At 43.7% G+C, this 19,500-nt stretch overlaps 1 protein-coding gene across 1 annotated transcript in view; it reads left to right on the top strand.

Annotated features, from left to right (window-relative positions):
* The window catches only part of LOC308305103 (uncharacterized protein), a gene marked incomplete at its 5' end in the record, with an annotated part of 110,222 nt that overhangs the window by 38,243 nt on the left and 52,479 nt on the right, over positions 1–19,500 (top strand). Inside the window, 2 exons of the mRNA XM_080749770.1 lie at positions 9,666–9,696; positions 13,759–13,949. Of these exons, the coding sequence (XP_080605896.1) occupies positions 9,666–9,696; positions 13,759–13,949 (222 nt within the window). The remainder of the gene's footprint in view (positions 1–9,665; positions 9,697–13,758; positions 13,950–19,500) is intronic.

Raw genomic sequence — 19,500 nt, forward strand, 5'->3', positions numbered from 1 at the left:
GAGTATGTGTAGAATATGTGTGACCTTTCTTAAGCTGATGTACATATTACTACTGTCTGTATGTAACACATGGACAGAAAAGCTCAACTGATTTGGTTTGGTTCTGATTTGACTGGTTTATTTCTTTACTAAATCTCCAGTGAGACCCCAGGAATCATGTTCATAGTTAAACAATGTTTCTTTAAATGTCCATTGTAAAGAGATTTGTTTTTTTTTTGTTAATCACCGTAATATGATGATGATGATGATGATGATGATTATGATGATGATTTCACTGTTCATTGTTTTATTACAAATAAAAAAATGAAATATTTTGTCAAATCTAAATTTCATAACTTTTTTCAGAGGTTTTCTAGGAAGTTGACGTCGGGATTCACAATAATACATGATTTTAGAGAATGTTAATAAGATCAATGGTCACATGAACACATACTCTAACGGCACATAAAAATTTCCTTTTTTCTATTGATTAGTCAAGCCATGGAGACTTGAGTTTAATGAGTCAGAATCAAAGGGGTTAAAATATTCTTGACTCCAGAATCAATGGGGGTAAGGGAGGAGAACTACTCCTTTAAGCATGTCCAGAGGTACCAGAATTAGTTGATTATTATTTTTTTCCATTCCAGATATAGCCATTTTAAGCTCCCCGCAGCCATCTGGGACGCCATCTTGAAAATGAGGGCTTTCTGATAGGTTTATTCTGGTAGACTTTTAGTATGTTATTTAGCATGCTGAATACAACCAGAATCCACTCGGAAAACATAACATAAAACATCTTATGGGGGTCATACCAGGGACCCCCATAAGAGAAGATTTGTACGGCTCTAGCAGTGATTCCCAACTATTTTAATTTCAAGGACCCCCAGTTTGACATGCATTAGGCAACGGGCGCCCATTTAAAGGCATTTCTATCTCTGAGACCCTATTTTTTATTGTAAAATCAATGTTCAGGGTTTGTACTCTGATGTACAAATGGAAACACATCCGTTTTGTTCCATTTGTACACTCCCTGAGTTACAGACCCACAAGGGTCCATTTGGTTGCTAACTATCATTTAGCTGGGGACCCCCTGGAACTCCCTCAAGGACCCCTGGGGGTCCCCGGACCCCACTTTGAGAACCAATGCACTATAGCTTGGATGTAGGATAGGATATGACAAGTGGAACATGGCCTGAAATTGGTCTGTATAAAAATGCATTCTAAAATGACATGTATGGTCATGGAAGTGCTACTAAGTTACACTACTCATTACTGGATAAAGTAATAATATTACAGTAATATATTACTAAGTAATAATAAGTTACACTACTCATTAATGGATAAAGTAATAATATTACAGTAATATATTACTAAGTAATAATAAGTTACACTACTCATTAATGGATAAAGTAATAATATTACAGTAATATATTACTAAGTATTAATAAGTTACCTCCCAACACTGGCTGGGAATAAATGAGTGAAATGACACTAAAAGCTGTTAGGAGTAATGAGTGCTGCAGTCCACTGGAGGGCGCTATTACACATAATGATGAGTTGATTCTTTTCACTGAAACCACCAGAAACTCAAAGAGTAAACACATTAATACTTGTTTTATTGAAATCTATTTATACTTTATGTATATCTATATCATATCAATATATACTGTATGTATATCTATATCATATCAATACTATTAATATGTGTATCTATATTATATCAATATATACTGTATGTATATCTATATCATATCAATATATACTGTATGTGTATCTATATTATATCAATGGAACTATAGATATACTTTTGAGAAGTATACAACAACAACAAATATAAAGATATTGAAATTATAAATGTATTATAATGAAAAGATAACATCTACTGCAGGGGTCCTCAACGTTTTCAGGCCAACTAAGACCTCTTAGTTGAGAGAGAGATGAAGCAGGAACCTCTTAGTTGAGAGAGAGATGAAGCAGGGACCCCTTAGCTGAGAGAGAGATGAAGCAGGGACCTCTTAGTTGAGAGAGAGATGAAGCAGGGACCCCTTAGTTGAGAGAGATGAAGCAGGGACCCCTTAGTTGAGAGAGAGATGAAGCAGGGACCCCTTAGTTGAGAGAGAGATGAAGCAGGGACCTCTTAGTTGAGAGAGAGATGAAGCAGGGACCTCTTAGTTGAGAGAGAGATGAAGCAGGGACCCCTCAGTTGAGAGAGAGATGAAGCAGGGACCCCTTAGTTGAGAGAGGGATGAAGCAGGGACCCCTTAGTTGAGAGAGAGATGAAGCAGGGACCCCTTAGTTGAGAGAGAGATGAAGCAGGGACCTCTTAGTTGAGAGAGAGATGAAGCAGGGACCTCTTAGTTGAGAGAGAGATGAAGCAGGGACCCCTTAGTTGAGAGAGAGATGAAGCAGGGACCTCTTAGTTGAGAGAGAGATGAAGCAGGGACCTCTTAGTTGAGAGAGAGATGAAGCAGGGACCTCTTAGTTGAGAGAGAGATGAAGCAGGGACCTCTTAGTTGAGAGAGAGATGAAGCAGGGACCCCTTAGTTGAGAGAGATGAAGCAGGGACCCCTTAGTTGAGAGAGAGATGAAGCAGGGACCCCTTAGTTGAGAGAGAGATGAAGCAGGGACCTCTTAGTTGAGAGAGAGATGAAGCAGGGACCTCTTAGTTGAGAGAGAGATGAAGCAGGGACCCCTCAGTTGAGAGAGAGATGAAGCAGGGACCCCTTAGTTGAGAGAGGGATGAAGCAGGGACCCCTTAGTTGAGAGAGAGATGAAGCAGGGACCCCTTAGTTGAGAGAGAGATGAAGCAGGGACCACTTAGTTGAGAGAGAGAGATGAAGCAGGGACCTCTTAGTTGAGAGAGAGATGAAGCAGGGACCCCTTAGTTGAGAGAGAGATGAAGCAGGGACCTCTTAGTTGAGAGAGAGATGAAGCAGGGACCTCTTAGTTGAGAGAGAGATGAAGCAGGGACCTCTTAGTTGAGAGAGAGATGAAGCAGGGACCCCTTAGTTGAGAGAGAGATGAAGCAGGGACCTCTTAGTTGAGAGAGAGATGAAGCAGGGACCTCTTAGTTGAGAGAGAGATGAAGCAGGGACCCCTTAGTTGAGAGAGAGATGAAGCAGGGACCTCTTAGTTGAGAGAGAGATGAAGCAGGGACCTCTTAGTTGAGAGAGAGATGAAGCAGGGACCCCTTAGTTGAGAGAGAGATGAAGCAGGGACCTCTTAGTTGAGAGAGAGATGAAGCAGGGACCTCTTAGTTGAGAGAGAGATGAAGCAGGGACCTCTTAGTTGAGAGAGAGATGAAGCAGGGACCCCTTAGTTGAGAGAGAGATGAAGCAGGGACCTCTTAGTTGAGAGAGAGATGAAGCAGGGACCTCTTAGTTGAGAGAGAGATGAAGCAGGGACCTCTTAGTTGAGAGAGAGATGAAGCAGGGACCCCTTAGTTGAGAGAGAGATGAAGCAGGGACCTCTTAGTTGAGAGAGAGATGAAGCAGGGACCCCTCAGTTGAGAGAGAGATGAAGCAGGGACCCCTTAGTTGAGAGAGGGATGAAGCAGGGACCCCTTAGTTGAGAGAGAGATGAAGCAGGGACCCCTTAGTTGAGAGAGAGATGAAGCAGGGACCTCTTAGTTGAGAGAGAGATGAAGCAGGGACCTCTTAGTTGAGAGAGAGATGAAGCAGGGACCCCTTAGTTGAGAGAGAGATGAAGCAGGGACCTCTTAGTTGAGAGAGAGATGAAGCAGGGACCTCTTAGTTGAGAGAGAGATGAAGCAGGGACCTCTTAGTTGAGAGAGAGATGAAGCAGGGACCCCTTAGTTGAGAGAGAGATGAAGCAGGGACCTCTTAGTTGAGAGAGAGATGAAGCAGGGACCTCTTAGTTGAGAGAGAGATGAAGCAGGGACCCCTTAGTTGAGAGAGAGATGAAGCAGGGACCTCTTAGTTGAGAGAGAGATGAAGCAGGGACCTCTTAGTTGAGAGAGAGATGAAGCAGGGACCCCTTAGTTGAGAGAGAGATGAAGCAGGGACCTCTTAGTTGAGAGAGAGATGAAGCAGGGACCTCTTAGTTGAGAGAGAGATGAAGCAGGGACCCCTTAGTTGAGAGAGAGATGAAGCAGGGACCTCTTAGTTGAGAGAGAGATGAAGCAGGGACCTCTTAGTTGAGAGAGAGATGAAGCAGGGACCTCTTAGTTGAGAGAGAGATGAAGCAGGGACCTCTTAGTTGAGAGAGAGATGAAGCAGGGACCTCTTAGTTGAGAGAGAGATGAAGCAGGGACCCCTTAGTTGAGAGAGATGAAGCAGGGACCCCTTAGTTGAGAGAGAGATGAAGCAGGGACCCCTTAGTTGAGAGAGAGATGAAGCAGGGACCTCTTAGTTGAGAGAGAGATGAAGCAGGGACCTCTTAGTTGAGAGAGAGATGAAGCAGGGACCCCTCAGTTGAGAGAGAGATGAAGCAGGGACCCCTTAGTTGAGAGAGGGATGAAGCAGGGACCCCTTAGTTGAGAGAGAGATGAAGCAGGGACCCCTTAGTTGAGAGAGAGATGAAGCAGGGACCACTTAGTTGAGAGAGAGAGATGAAGCAGGGACCTCTTAGTTGAGAGAGAGATGAAGCAGGGACCCCTTAGTTGAGAGAGAGATGAAGCAGGGACCTCTTAGTTGAGAGAGAGATGAAGCAGGGACCTCTTAGTTGAGAGAGAGATGAAGCAGGGACCTCTTAGTTGAGAGAGAGATGAAGCAGGGACCCCTTAGTTGAGAGAGAGATGAAGCAGGGACCTCTTAGTTGAGAGAGAGATGAAGCAGGGACCTCTTAGTTGAGAGAGAGATGAAGCAGGGACCCCTTAGTTGAGAGAGAGATGAAGCAGGGACCTCTTAGTTGAGAGAGAGATGAAGCAGGGACCTCTTAGTTGAGAGAGAGATGAAGCAGGGACCCCTTAGTTGAGAGAGAGATGAAGCAGGGACCTCTTAGTTGAGAGAGAGATGAAGCAGGGACCTCTTAGTTGAGAGAGAGATGAAGCAGGGACCTCTTAGTTGAGAGAGAGATGAAGCAGGGACCCCTTAGTTGAGAGAGAGATGAAGCAGGGACCTCTTAGTTGAGAGAGAGATGAAGCAGGGACCTCTTAGTTGAGAGAGAGATGAAGCAGGGACCTCTTAGTTGAGAGAGAGATGAAGCAGGGACCCCTTAGTTGAGAGAGAGATGAAGCAGGGACCTCTTAGTTGAGAGAGAGATGAAGCAGGGACCCCTCAGTTGAGAGAGAGATGAAGCAGGGACCCCTTAGTTGAGAGAGGGATGAAGCAGGGACCCCTTAGTTGAGAGAGAGATGAAGCAGGGACCTCTTAGTTGAGAGAGAGATGAAGCAGGGACCTCTTAGTTGAGAGAGAGATGAAGCAGGGACCTCTTAGTTGAGAGAGAGATGAAGCAGGGACCTCTTAGTTGAGAGAGAGATGAAGCAGGGACCTCTTAGTTGAGAGAGAGATGAAGCAGGGACCTCTTAGTTGAGAGAGAGATGAAGCAGGGACCCCTTAGTTGAGAGAGAGATGAAGCAGGGACCTCTTAGTTGAGAGAGAGATGAAGCAGGGACCTCTTAGTTGAGAGAGAGATGAAGCAGGGACCCCTTAGTTGAGAGAGAGATGAAGCAGGGACCTCTTAGTTGAGAGAGAGATGAAGCAGGGACCTCTTAGTTGAGAGAGAGATGAAGCAGGGACCCCTTAGTTGAGAGAGAGATGAAGCAGGGACCTCTTAGTTGAGAGAGAGATGAAGCAGGGACCTCTTAGTTGAGAGAGAGATGAAGCAGGGACCCCTTAGTTGAGAGAGAGATGAAGCAGGGACCTCTTAGTTGAGAGAGAGATGAAGCAGGGACCTCTTAGTTGAGAGAGAGATGAAGCAGGGACCCCTTAGTTGAGAGAGAGATGAAGCAGGGACCTCTTAGTTGAGAGAGAGATGAAGCAGGGACCTCTTAGTTGAGAGAGAGATGAAGCAGGGACCTCTTAGTTGAGAGAGAGATGAAGCAGGGACCCCTTAGTTGAGAGAGAGATGAAGCAGGGACCTCTTAGTTGAGAGAGAGATGAAGCAGGGACCTCTTAGTTGAGAGAGAGATGAAGCAGGGACCCCTCAGTTGAGAGAGAGATGAAGCAGGGACCCCTTAGTTGAGAGAGGGATGAAGCAGGGACCCCTTAGTTGAGAGAGAGATGAAGCAGGGACCCCTTAGTTGAGAGAGAGATGAAGCAGGGACCTCTTAGTTGAGAGAGAGATGAAGCAGGGACCTCTTAGTTGAGAGAGAGATGAAGCAGGGACCTCTTAGTTGAGAGAGAGATGAAGCAGGGACCTCTTAGTTGAGAGAGAGATGAAGCAGGGACCTCTTAGTTGAGAGAGAGATGAAGCAGGGACCCCTTAGTTGAGAGAGAGATGAAGCAGGGACCTCTTAGTTGAGAGAGAGATGAAGCAGGGACCTCTTAGTTGAGAGAGAGATGAAGCAGGGACCCCTTAGTTGAGAGAGAGATGAAGCAGGGACCTCTTAGTTGAGAGAGAGATGAAGCAGGGACCCCTTAGTTGAGAGAGAGATGAAGCAGGGACCTCTTAGTTGAGAGAGAGATGAAGCAGGGACCTCTTAGTTGAGAGAGAGATGAAGCAGGGACCTCTTAGTTGAGAGAGAGATGAAGCAGGGACCTCTTAGTTGAGAGAGAGATGAAGCAGGGACCCCTTAGTTGAGAGAGAGATGAAGCAGGGACCTCTTAGTTGAGAGAGAGATGAAGCAGGGACCTCTTAGTTGAGAGAGAGATGAAGCAGGGACCCCTTAGTTGAGAGAGAGATGAAGCAGGGACCTCTTAGTTGAGAGAGAGATGAAGCAGGGACCTCTTAGTTGAGAGAGAGATGAAGCAGGGACCCCTTAGTTGAGAGAGAGATGAAGCAGGGACCTCTTAGTTGAGAGAGAGATGAAGCAGGGACCCCTTAGTTGAGAGAGAGATGAAGCAGGGACCTCTTAGTTGAGAGAGAGATGAAGCAGGGACCCCTTATTTGAGAGAGAGATGAAGCAGGGACCCCTTAGTTGAGAGAGAGATGAAGCAGGGACCCCTTAGTTGAGAGAGAGATGAAGCAGGGACCTCTTAGTTGAGAGAGAGATGAAGCAGGGACCCCTTAGTTGAGAGAGAGATGAAGCAGGGACCTCTTAGTTGAGAGAGAGAGATGAAGCAGGGACCCCTTATTTGAGAGAGAGATGAAGCAGGGACCTCTTAGTTGAGAGAGAGATGAAGCAGGGACCCCTTAGTTGAGAGAGAGATGAAGCAGGGACCTCTTAGTTGAGAGAGAGATGAAGCAGGGACCTCTTAGTTGAGAGAGAGATGAAGCAGGGACCCCTTAGTTGAGAGAGAGATGAAGCAGGGACCCCTTAGCTGAGAGAGAGATGAAGCAGGGACCCCTTAGTTGAGAGAGAGATGAAGTAGGGACCCCTTAGTTGAGAGAGAGATGAAGCAGGGACCCCTTAGTTGAGAGAGAGATGAAGCAGGGACCTCTTAGTTGAGAGAGAGATGAAGCAGGGACCCCTTAGTTGAGAGAGAGATGAAGCAGGGACCCCTTAGCTGAGAGAGAGATGAAGCAGGGACCCCTTAGCTGAGAGAGAGATGAAGCAGGGACCCCTTAGTTGAGAGAGAGATGAAGCAGGGACCCCTTAGTTGAGAGAGAGATGAAGCAGGGACCCCTTAGTTGAGAGAGAGATGAAGCAGGGACCCCTTAGTTGAGAGAGAGATGAAGCAGGGACCCCTTAGCTGAGAGAGAGATGAAGTAGGGACCCCTTAGTTGAGAGAGAGATGAAGCAGGGACCCCTTAGCTGAGAGAGAGATGAAGCAGGGACCCCTTAGTTGAGAGAGAGATGAAGCAGGGACCCCTTATTTGAGAGAGAGAGATGAAGCAGGGACCCCTTAGCTGAGAGAGAGATGAAGCAGGGACCCCTTAGCTGAGAGAGAGATGAAGCAGGGACCCCTTTGTTGAGAGAGAGAGAGATGAAGCAGGGACCCCTTAGCTGAGAGAGAGATGAAGCAGGGACCCCTTAGTTGAGAGAGAGATGAAGCAGGGACCCCTTAGCTGAGAGAGAGATGAAGCAGGGACCCCTTAGTTGAGAGAGAGATGAAGCAGGGACCCCCACAACCTGTTCATAGTTTCATTGTTTGACAGCGCAATCATCAGTGTATTTTGGATTCATGTCAATTTGTGTTTTCAGATATTTAACCACTTGAACCGTCAATACTTAATAAACTTAACCTTTCACTCTGTACTTAGTCTGCTCTTTTTCCCCTCTACACTAAACCTCTTTGACAAAAACAGCAGATCTACAAGCTCACAACGCCTCGCAGTGCGAGGCGTTGTGAGCTTGTAGATCTGTTGTGAGCTTGTAGATCTGAACCCTAACCCTAGTTTCTATCACACAAAGTTTGGTTCTCAATGTGAGGTTCAGGGACCCCCAGGCAGTGGCGCTGAAGGGCCTAGGAAAGTTAGACTGAGGTAGGGGGGCCCAAGGTGCCAGGGCCCTCGAAAAGTCTGGAGTAAAAAATGTTTTCCCCCCCAATTATAATAATAACTATTATCATTATCATTTGTGTCTAAACAAAAAATTTCCGCCGCCGAAATAAAACCAATGAGCGACTGTTGTATTGGGTCTCTATATTGTGCACACCCCTACAGCCCAAAAATGGTTTCACCTGTTTCCACTTTTAAGTACTGTTTTTGGCCACTAGATGGTAGTCTTCCCTAAGGTATGAGTGACCAGTTTCTCCCTTGTTCTCCAAGTACATTCCTATGTCAATTGATTGATTGATTGAAGACTTTATTAGAAGTTTGTATAGAAAAAGGTACAGTTTCATGACGGTACTGTTCAACTAAAAGGAGATCCTAGGAAAGTCCTACATTGCTGCAGTTATTTACACAGGAAACCATTGAAGTATCTCATATAACATTGAATGACAGATGGATCGAATACATGTGATGATTAGGCCAGTCAATCTAAGCTAAAAAAGGGCCTGACCCAAAAGAAATTGCAATAGTAATGGTTCAAGGTTTTTTATGATCCTTAGGGTCATCCAAATAACATATTAAAAGTTGTGAATTGTATATTTCAAGTTTCAAGTTCAAGTTTGGGTCCATTCATTTACTATACAGGAAAAAAAGACCCCCAAAAAATCTTCTTTAAGTACCATGCGTGGGGTCTAACTAGGGGTTTTTCATGATTCTGAATACATTGCAAGCATTTGTTTTGCACAAAAAAACATTCCTTGGGCTAAAAATTGACCCATAGAACTATGGTTTAGTGATGAGTCATCACTTTTCTGGGGTCAGCTCCGTTTTGTGGTGTCCGTTTTTAAGCCGAAAAATGTTTTTTTGTGCAAAACGAATGCTTGCAATGGATTCAGGACCATGAAAAACCCCTAGTTAGACCCCTCACATGCTACTTAAAGAAGATTTTTGGGGGGTCTTTTTTTGCCTGTATAGTAAGTGAATGGACCCAAACATGAACCCCTTAAATTTACCTTGATCCACTAAATATATATTTCACAACTTTTAATATGTTATTTGGATGACCCTAAGGATCATAAAAAACCTTGAACCATTACTATTGCAATTTATTTTGGGTCAAACCTTAGATTGACTAGCCTAATACCCCCCTCTGTGTGAGTGTGAATGTGTCTGTCTCCCCTATTATGCAGGAATACATGTGCTGAGGCAATCAGGGCTACCGTATCATTGTGAGACTTGTCATTCAAACAGTAACAAAGTGTTACCGGTTGGCCGGCAACACTTTGGCCGGCCCCTCTCTGGCCGGGCCCCCCGGGGGCCCATACAGATTTCTGTCCTAGGGGCCCAGAATTTGGTGCTACGCCCCTGCCCCCAGGGGTCCTTACAGACAGGGTTGTAACTCTGAGAGTGTACACATGGAACCAAATGGACCCTTACGGCTCTGTAACTCTGAGAGTGTACACATGGAACCAAATGGACCCTTACAGCTCTGTAACTCTGAGAGTGTACACATGGAACCAAATGGACCCTTACAGATCTGTAACTCTGAGAGTGTACACATGGAACCAAATGGACCCTTACGGCTCTGTAACTCTGAGAGTGTACACATGGAACCAAATGGACCCTTACAGCTCTGTAACTCTGAGTGTACAAAGGGAACCAAATGGACCCTTACAGCTCTGTAACTCTGAGAGTGTACAAATGGAACCAAATGGACCCTTACAGCTCTGTAACTCTGAGTGTACAAAGGGAACCAAATGGACCCTTACAGCTCTGTAACTCTGAGAGTGTACAAATGGAACCAAATGGACCCTTACGGCTCTGTAACTCTGAGAGTGTACAAATGGAACCAAATGGACCCTTTCGGGTCTATGACTATGTGTGTAACAAATGGAATTAATATCTACGGTCAGTTTGTTTCTTTGATGGATCGATTGATGAATTAATAGGATTAAAACCAGAAGAAACTCAATGTGTAGATTAACTATGTTCTAAAATAAATAATTCCACAGGAGGACGTTGTAAAATGTAATAAAGTCTTGCTTTATAAAGGAAAAGAAGGTAACAAGAAAAAAGGTACAAAGATCCTTTGTAAATAAATCTTTGTTGGCTTTTTAGTTCTGCTCTGCTGCTCCTCAGTCACTAAACTCAGAGACTCCTGGTCGTTTTTGCACTATAGCCTTTAATAGTCCAGTCATTATATGAAAAAACCTAAAACAAATTGCAATAGTAGCAAACTCAACTGATTCTGTATCCTCATTATGTCCTTAGTGAGGGACAAAAAGTCCCAAGGAATCCCATCAGGGGAAAGTTTTGAAAACTACCTACCTACCTTCACTTACTATATACACTACACTATACACTACACCAGCGCTATTCAACCTGCGGCCTGTGGGCCGCATGCGGCCCCTTCGGCATGTCTATGCTGCCCTTCATGGTCATACCAAGAAAAATATATATTTTTTCTACTTTCAGTGTGGACAAACCATTTCTGTCCTTTTCAATGTCTCTCAAATTTCGTCATTTCATCATTAACTCATACAGTGCCAAACGACTCTCACTATGGACTTCCCTGCCAGACGACTTAAATCGACTTTTACTTAGAAAAAAAAAACCATTTTTTTTTATTTTTTTTTGTAATTTTTTTTTTTTCAAAATTTTTTTTTGGACCCCATTAAATCTAGTAAACATGATTTCAATCGCGATTTTGCATGTTCCACCCCCATACAACCCCATCTTACAGGATAGCCATCTTTGCTTACATAACATGTAAAACATAATGGCTATTATCTCAAGAATGCCTGAACGGATTTCCAATCTGTTTTTTTGAAAGCTGTGAACAGCCTGCACAAACATATGATCTGTGCACTATAAATTACATGGAAGTCTATGGAGAGGGCTGGCAGGGAGAACCCAAAGAAGGCATATTTAATTGGCAGTATCATTCCATGACAATCTTTTTTTTCAATGAGGTTTGGCCTTATAGATGGACATGTTTAGGCTGGTCATGCATGTAGTGTGTCACAAAATCATTGTCTAAACGTCCAAAATAGGACCATCATTTTTAGCTTGCGGCCCTTAGATTCTTTGTATTTTTCTTAGTCGCCCCTGAGCCATCTTAAATTGAGTAGCCCTGCACTACACTATAAAGGAAAATATGACTCCCAAAAGAATCTGCTTTAAGTGGGATGTGAGGGGTCAAACTAGGGGTTTTTAATTATTCTGAATCCATTGCAAGCATTTGTTTTGCATGAAAAACATTCCTTGGGCTAAAAATGGACCCCAAAAGACTGTGAAAATTGATGACTCATCACTTAACCATCGTTTTGAGGGGCCATTTCTTGCCCAAGGAATGTTTTTCATGCAAAGCAAATGCTTGCAATGGATTCAGAATAATTAAAAACCCTAGCTTGACCCCTCACATCCCACTTAAAGCAGATTTTTGGGAGTCATGTTTTCCTTTATAGTGTAGGTAGGTAGGTCGTTTTCAAAACTTTCCCTTGATGGGATTCCTTGGGACTTTTTTTCCCTCACTAAGGACATATTGAGGATACAAAATCAGTTGAGTTTGCTACTATTGCAATTTGTTTTAGGTTTAGCCTAATTTTGGCCTAAAATTACTGGACTATTATGGATGAATGAATTGAATGAACTTTATTTATATAGCACATCTTCACAGCACGAATGCACAGAGTGCTTTACAGATACACAATACTCAATAAAAGTAAGCTCTACAGTTGCAGAGATACAAAATAAAATAAAAATAATAAGCTCTACAGTTGCAGAGAAGACATCAATAAATTAAAACACCCACAGTAACACGGAATACAAAAGAACAGTAAAAAAAAAAAAAACAAGGATGCCTATAAGTGACCAAAGGCCTGTCTGAACATGTGTGTTTTCAGATGCCTCTTAAAGGAGGCTTCTGAGGGGGCCATTTTTTATGGGAGTTGAAGTTCTAGACAATTCAAGCAAAAAGAAAATAGGTCTCAATTCCTTTTAACCCAAATACTGTATAATGAATTCAATTATTTTAAACTGTCAATAGCAACTTTTAACTCTGTAAATATCAATCATTAAGAGCAGGCCTTTCATTCTGTGGACCTTAATGACCAAATTAATAGAAAAAACTAAAATAAAAAGTATGTCATGACGTCACAAGTAAAACCCTATTCTTTGAGCTTTTGGACCTGTGGCTCCCCGACTAATTGTAGCCTCCTGGTGGCGCTATAACAGGCCAATGTGATCAGGGTGCCATGTCTTCTTCGACCTCTCACAGCAATCGGACGCTGCATGCATGATTTGAGGAAATGACATTAAACAACGTTAAACTCACTTTGCCACTCACTTCGCCACTCGATTTTCCATTCACTTCATGCATGCACATAGCCTACCCTCTATTAGGATGGAATATGAAATATCAGACAAATCTGTCTTGTTCACATGACTATGATAGAGATACGTACTGTGTACTGATTTGCGTGATTTTTTGTTGATAAAATCTGAAGGATATGCACAAATGTGTTTTACATAAGTCGGCCTCCTGGTGGCGCTATAAAAGTCTGATGTGAAAAATGCAGGGCAAAGGTTTTTCCTCAGCCTCTAGGGAGTGCACATACAAAGTTGTACACTGATCAGTGGAGTTATAGGTAAAAACACAAACCGACCTGTTATAGCGCCACCATGAGGCTGATTTGACATTTTTGAAGTGGCATTTCTTCCTCTGCCTAGTGGGAATATGCGTGCACAATTTCACCAAAATTGCGCACTGGGTTCATGATTTGAGGAATTGTGTTCAAAATGGACCAATCCTGCAATCTTTGGAAGCCAATCTTAGCCAATCAGGATGGATTATGGAAAATCGGAGGGATCCACGTCGATCACATGACCGTAGAGATACTGTCTACCGATTTGCGTGATTTTTGGACAAAATCTGTAGGAGTACTGTCAAGAAATCTGTTTAGCATAAAACGGCCTCCTGGTGGCGCTAGAACAGGCCCATGTGAAAAATATGGGGTGGAGGTTCTGAATTGGCATCCAGGGAGGGTGTGTGCAGAGTTTGGCCGAGCCTGGGCCAACGGAGCCGGAGAATAGATTAGTTAACAGATGGACGCACAGACGCACACACAGACGGATGGACGGACAGGGGCGAAAACATACTCTCCCCATGCCTTCGCCCTGGCGGAGACAAACATGACATGGTAAACGGGAGTCCCCCCCCCCCCCCTCCCCATCCCCTCCCCCTCCCCCTCCCCATCCCCTCCCCCCCTCTTCTGGTCTCAGGCTGATGACGTCAGTGAGCAGCCAAACTTTCAGATCCAACATGGCGGCGGCAGAGCAGAAAGTCCACTTTGACGAGCATAAGTTCACTCTGCTGGTCCTGGTGGGTCAGTTCACCGCGGACCCCCACGCCGCGGACCCCCGACCCTCTGCAGCGGGGCTGCTGGAGCTTGTAGTCCAGCAGATCAACACAGGTCCGTTTGTTTGTAGTTCTTTTCTATTCATTTAAACTGTTGTTAATCATCTCTCTCTCTTCTTTCTTCTCCACGAGACGTTTTGGGTTTGTCTGTTCTGTTAAACCACCGACTTTTAATGTAATGAGGCACGAAAACAGCAGATCTACAAGCTCACAACGCGTCGCTGCGAGCTTGTAGATCTGCTGTTTCCGTGGCCGAAGGAATGAGCGACCGTTGGAATGAATTAAAGTTAACGGTCGCTTTGTAGCTCTGGTGTGTGTGTGTGTGTGTGTGTGTGTGTGTGTGTGTGTGTGTGTGTGTGTGTGTGCGCGTGCGCGCGCAGTGGGTTTGTAGCTCTGATGTATGGGTGTGTGTGTGTGCAGTGGTGGGAAAAGTACTCACGTTTTACTTTACTTAAGTAAAAGTATCAATACTGCCATATAGAAGTACTCTTTTTCAAGTAAAAGTCCAGGAATTCGAAATGTAGGCTACTTCCTACCTAAAGTATTCGCATCAACATTTACCTAAAGTACCAAAAGTAGGCCTACAAAATGTTTGAAAATAGCATAGGGCCTATCTGTGTTCACCACTTGTAGATCTTGTGAACTTGTAGATCGGCTATTTTCAAATAGCCAAGGTGAAAAATAGGGCTAAAGTGTGTTTGTAATATATTTTGTATCTGCAAAGTAACTAGTAACTAAAGCTCAAATACATGTAGTGGAGTAAAAGTACAATATTTGGATCCGAGATGTAGTCGGAGTGGAATTAAAAGTATTGGAAATTAGAAATACACAATTAATTAAAGTCCTCACTAATGTTCATGATAAAATATCACAATTGTTTTCTACTCAGTCTGGGTCTCATAGGAGAGCTGTCAAATCCTACCACCGGTGACATCATCGTTTGACAGTTTTTTTTAAACAATATTTTGGAAAAAAATAAATAAATAAATAAATCATGAGAACAATGGCTTCCACTTTAACATTGCAACTTTTCAGGAATAGAAAGCCTGCAGTTTCTATAGACGGGTTTCTTGTTTACAAACATTGAGACTAAATGCACAGCTGACTGTATCATGTAATCAATTCCGTCCAATCCCCAAACCTGTTGTTTTGGGGAGCGCTGGTTTCATTGGCTAATTTTGGTACCGACCTGCGCACGCATCTAGTTTTATCATTGCCTGACTGCGAGCGCCAGACATCTCACACTACGTGAGAGAGTCTGAGATTACGGGCGGAGATTCTACTTCGGCGTGGGCGGGCTAAAGCCTATTGACGTCACACACACACACACACACACATACACACACACACACGCGACGGCGACGTGGCGTGACATTGCAAAAATACGTTATTTCTCATAACATATTATATGTCTGCATGTTTACGTTAGTGCAAAATGGTATTAAAACGTGAAGAAACGGCACTATTTCATAGTTTATTAAAATAATACGAGTCGAGTCTGACTCCGCCATGACAGTTTTCACGGACCAATCAGAGTCCACTAGACTCTCACGTGGGCAGAGGACACCAATCAGAGTCCACGAGCGAGTCTCACGTGAGCTCAAGAGCTCTGTTTGGAGGGGGCTGGGACCGGAGCAGCCACACACGTGCCCCAAGCATACAACCCTGATTGGCCCATTCAATGCGCCCGCTCTTTGGGCGCACTTGAAATAAAATAAAATATGTGCAGCTTCAGTCCACACTACAAACCACCCACCAACAGGGGGTGGTGATGTGCGGACTGAAGTATCAGGCTAGTTTTATCAGTGTAACGTGGACCAGAAACCCGTCTATAAGCTTGCATTTCCCATTGATGATGTCACCGGTAGAAGGATTTGACCCACCCACAGCTCTCCTATGAGACCCAAACTGAGTAGGAAAGAATTATGATATTTTATCATGAACATTAGTGAGGACCTATTATATGAAGATAGGTTGAAAAGTGGTGAAGTCCTCCTTTAAGTAAATGTTACTTTCCACCACTGGTGTTGTGGCGAGGTGTCAGAATGTCTTTCTTTCCTTCTCCACTGTTTAAAGCACTATGTTATAATTATTATATATTATAATATTTAAACCAGTGGTTCTCAACCTTTTCAGGCTGTGACCCCGAAAATAATCATATTTTAACAGAGGACCCCCAAAATAATCATATTTGAACTGGGGACCCCCCAGAATAATCATATTTGAACTGGGGACCCCCCAGAATAATCATATTTGAACTGAGGACCCCCCATAATAATCATATTTTAACTGGGGACCCCCCACCCTGACGAGCACTAAGTGTTGAGTACTACATTTTGTATAACACGGGTCTATTGTGAAAATATGCCTCTAATATTTGACAATTTGTCCAATGTTTAATTTGTCATTTTAGAGCTATTAAAAAGACATTAAATTGTCACTTTAGAATTGTGCCGATACCCTCTATGCACTTAAACTGTATGTTGGTTTGCAGGCCTTTTGTGCAAAGATTTCGCCCCAATATAGGGTTGCCAACTCCCAGAGTTTCAAATAAGGGACACTTCCTGGAACATTTTTGGGGAGTTTTGGGTGGGTCAAAACCAAGCCCTCAGAACCATGGTAGAGCATTGAAGCAGCCATTAGCCTAGTGGTCAAACATGGGACTGCAGTTAAACCGAGTTAAACGCTACTGCGCCTGCGTATGCTAACTGTTAAGGCTACTGTTTACCCTAGTGCGCCTGCTCAGGCCTCGGCCAATACAAGATTTGGCACATAGATCCGCACGTGATCCTCACCTACCAATCAGGGTGCCGTATTTATGTGCCAAAACGGCTCCTCCTGTAGTCTTCCGGGTGCTTCAAACGCCACTGAGCAACTTGCATTGAAATGATAGCTGGGGGCGGGGCTGGTCCGCTCTCTATTATATATATACTCTATGGTCAAAACCCCTGAAACGCATAGAAAACTGCACTTTGGCACAGATATACCAAACACACAATACAACACAACATGGCTTAGGTTACACAGACAACTAGCATGGTTCTATTCTATTCTGACCATAATCTCAAGGACATGAAATGCAATGCTTCAGTTCCTGTAGCCTAAATTATGTAATGCATTGGAAAATTGTATGAAATAATGTTAAGTAGGCCTAGGCTAGCCTATAAATTATTTGAACCTCATAAATGTAAGCTACCCTTCACCATATTGTTTATGCCATTATGACATCCACAGGTTTTAGCAATTGTTGAAATGAGGCCTTAAATGTGATTTTAAATGTGAGTTCAAAGCCTATACAGGGTGGGCAATAGGGACATCTGGGCTGACTGGGCACCTAATGTATGTAGGCTAGGGCTACGTTATTATCAGACTAGGTTCAGGTTCAGTTTTATTAGACTAGAATGTATCCTGGCTTCAACTTTTTGTTTTTGCCCCAAAATGACATACAAGTTTATATCAATTTGCATAAATATTAGACCTTAATTATTTAATGTTTAAGCATGTTGTAATATTGTATGCTTTACTTTACATTAATGTGTATGTAGCCTATGGATATTTTCTTAATGGCCAATTCAACACAGACCCCATTGCTCAGCTGTTACCTTCAAATCATGTAGTCTATATTTGTCTCCACCAGCCGAAGGCAGGGGGAGAGTATGTTTTTGCCCCTGTCCGTCCGTCCGTCCGTGCGTCCGTCCGTCCTCCGAGTTTGTGTACAGCTAATCTCCGGCGCCGTTGGCCCGGTCGCTGCCAAAATGAGCACACACACTCCCTGGATGCCAATTCAGAACCTCTGCCCCAAATTTCTCAAATGGCCCTCACGGTGGCGCTATAACAGGCCGATTTGTGTGGCCTGGTTGTTACCAGCTAATCTCCGGCGCCGTTGGCCCGATCGCTGCCAAACTGAGCACACACACTCCCTGGATGCCAAATCAGAACCTCTGCCCCACATTTTTCAAATCAGCCTCATGGTGGCGCTATAACAGGCCGATTTGTGTGGCCTGGTGGAGACCTGTGCTCGGAAGAGCACTGCTTCTAGTTTAACCTTATTTCTCACCATTTTCCAAAGCCACCTGGTTCTGATATTCCCACTCTTCTGGTTACCCAGCACGATTTTTTTCATATTTGCATACAGTAACAGCCATTAGGTTTTAAAAAACATAATCATCATGCTTATGTTATGTTATTTGTTAACATACCATGTTTTTAACCAGTCTGGGAATCTGGGGTCGCTTAAGTTGTCAGACAACGGTAGCAGACTACTACTACTGCGAGGCAGTGCTCGCAGGACAGTTCCGTTGCAATTTGTGATTAGAACCTATAGTCTGTGGGTTCGTGGGGCGGAGACTGTGTCTTAGCAACAACTGAAAGCGCTCACTGATTGGTCGTGTCATGAGTTAGTGAGCCAATAGACTCGCACAGGACCGCGCACAGCAACGATGGGATGCAGATGGGACAGCAGCACTAAGAGCAGAGTGGAAGCTGACGGGCAGAATCGCAGTCATTTCTCTATTAAATCGCCCCGTCTTTCATATTTAGCACCCAACCTTAAAATACGGGACAAAGCGCGTCCCGTATCAGTTCAATACGGGACACGTCTTTTAGTTTCCAAAAGCGGGACGATCCCGTATTTTACGGGACGGTTGGCAACCCTACCCCAATATGATTATGCAAAGGTACAGTGACAGTAGTACTACAGACAGCTGCTTTCTTAAACCATGTCTTTATTAAACTTAACTTTATTTTTTTTACTCGTCAGTCAAGGTGTCAGAGTAAAAGAGAGACACAGAGACATGTATAGTACTGTATGTCCAACTGCCTGTCTGAGTGTGTGTTGTAATGACTGAGGACGAGCCAGGCTTGTTAAGCCTTCATCACACCATGTTTTGCTGATATTTAAATAATTATTAAAAAATGTCTATCGGGGAGACATTTCACCGATACTTTTGTAACATAGGATAGCTGTCCATGGAGCCGAGGCTCGTGGCTCACGCAGGCAGTTGGGATTGGGAACGCTTGTGGCAAAAGGAGACACGCAGCAAAACAGGCCTACTTTTATTTATTTTTCTGTTTTGGCTGCGATCGACGAACTGAGCCGAGCGACAGTAAGGGATGGGACGATAAGCGACATTAACGCTATGTGAGTGAGGTCTCTCGAGAAAATGGCTGCGAACGACGAAAACAACATTAGAGCAGCGCCTTCAGCTTTTAAAGCTGATATATCGCAATAGTATCGCAAAGATTCACAATATATCGTGATACTATTGCATCGTGACCCAAGAATTGTGATACGTATTGCATCGCGAGATTCTTGCCAATATGTACCCCTAATATCTGGTACCATTTAAACCCTCTATAATTGGTAAAATGTACTTATAATATACCTACTTTTTCTCACTCTCTATCAAATGTCTTTGCCAAAAAATAGGCGAAAAGAATTGCATTGCAACGCATTGTGAGCTTGTAGATCTGCTATTTTTTGTCAAATCATGTTCCGCCCCAGGATAATGGATGTTGATTATCACAATAATATCGTAAATCGTGATTTCTTTTGTTAAAATAATCATGACATGACATTTTCATATGGTCCATCCCTAGTTGTCAGG

This window comes from Nannobrachium achirus, assembly GCF_963921795.1.
Source record: "Nannobrachium achirus genome assembly, chromosome: 1".
NCBI lineage: Eukaryota > Metazoa > Chordata > Actinopteri > Myctophiformes > Myctophidae > Nannobrachium > Nannobrachium achirus.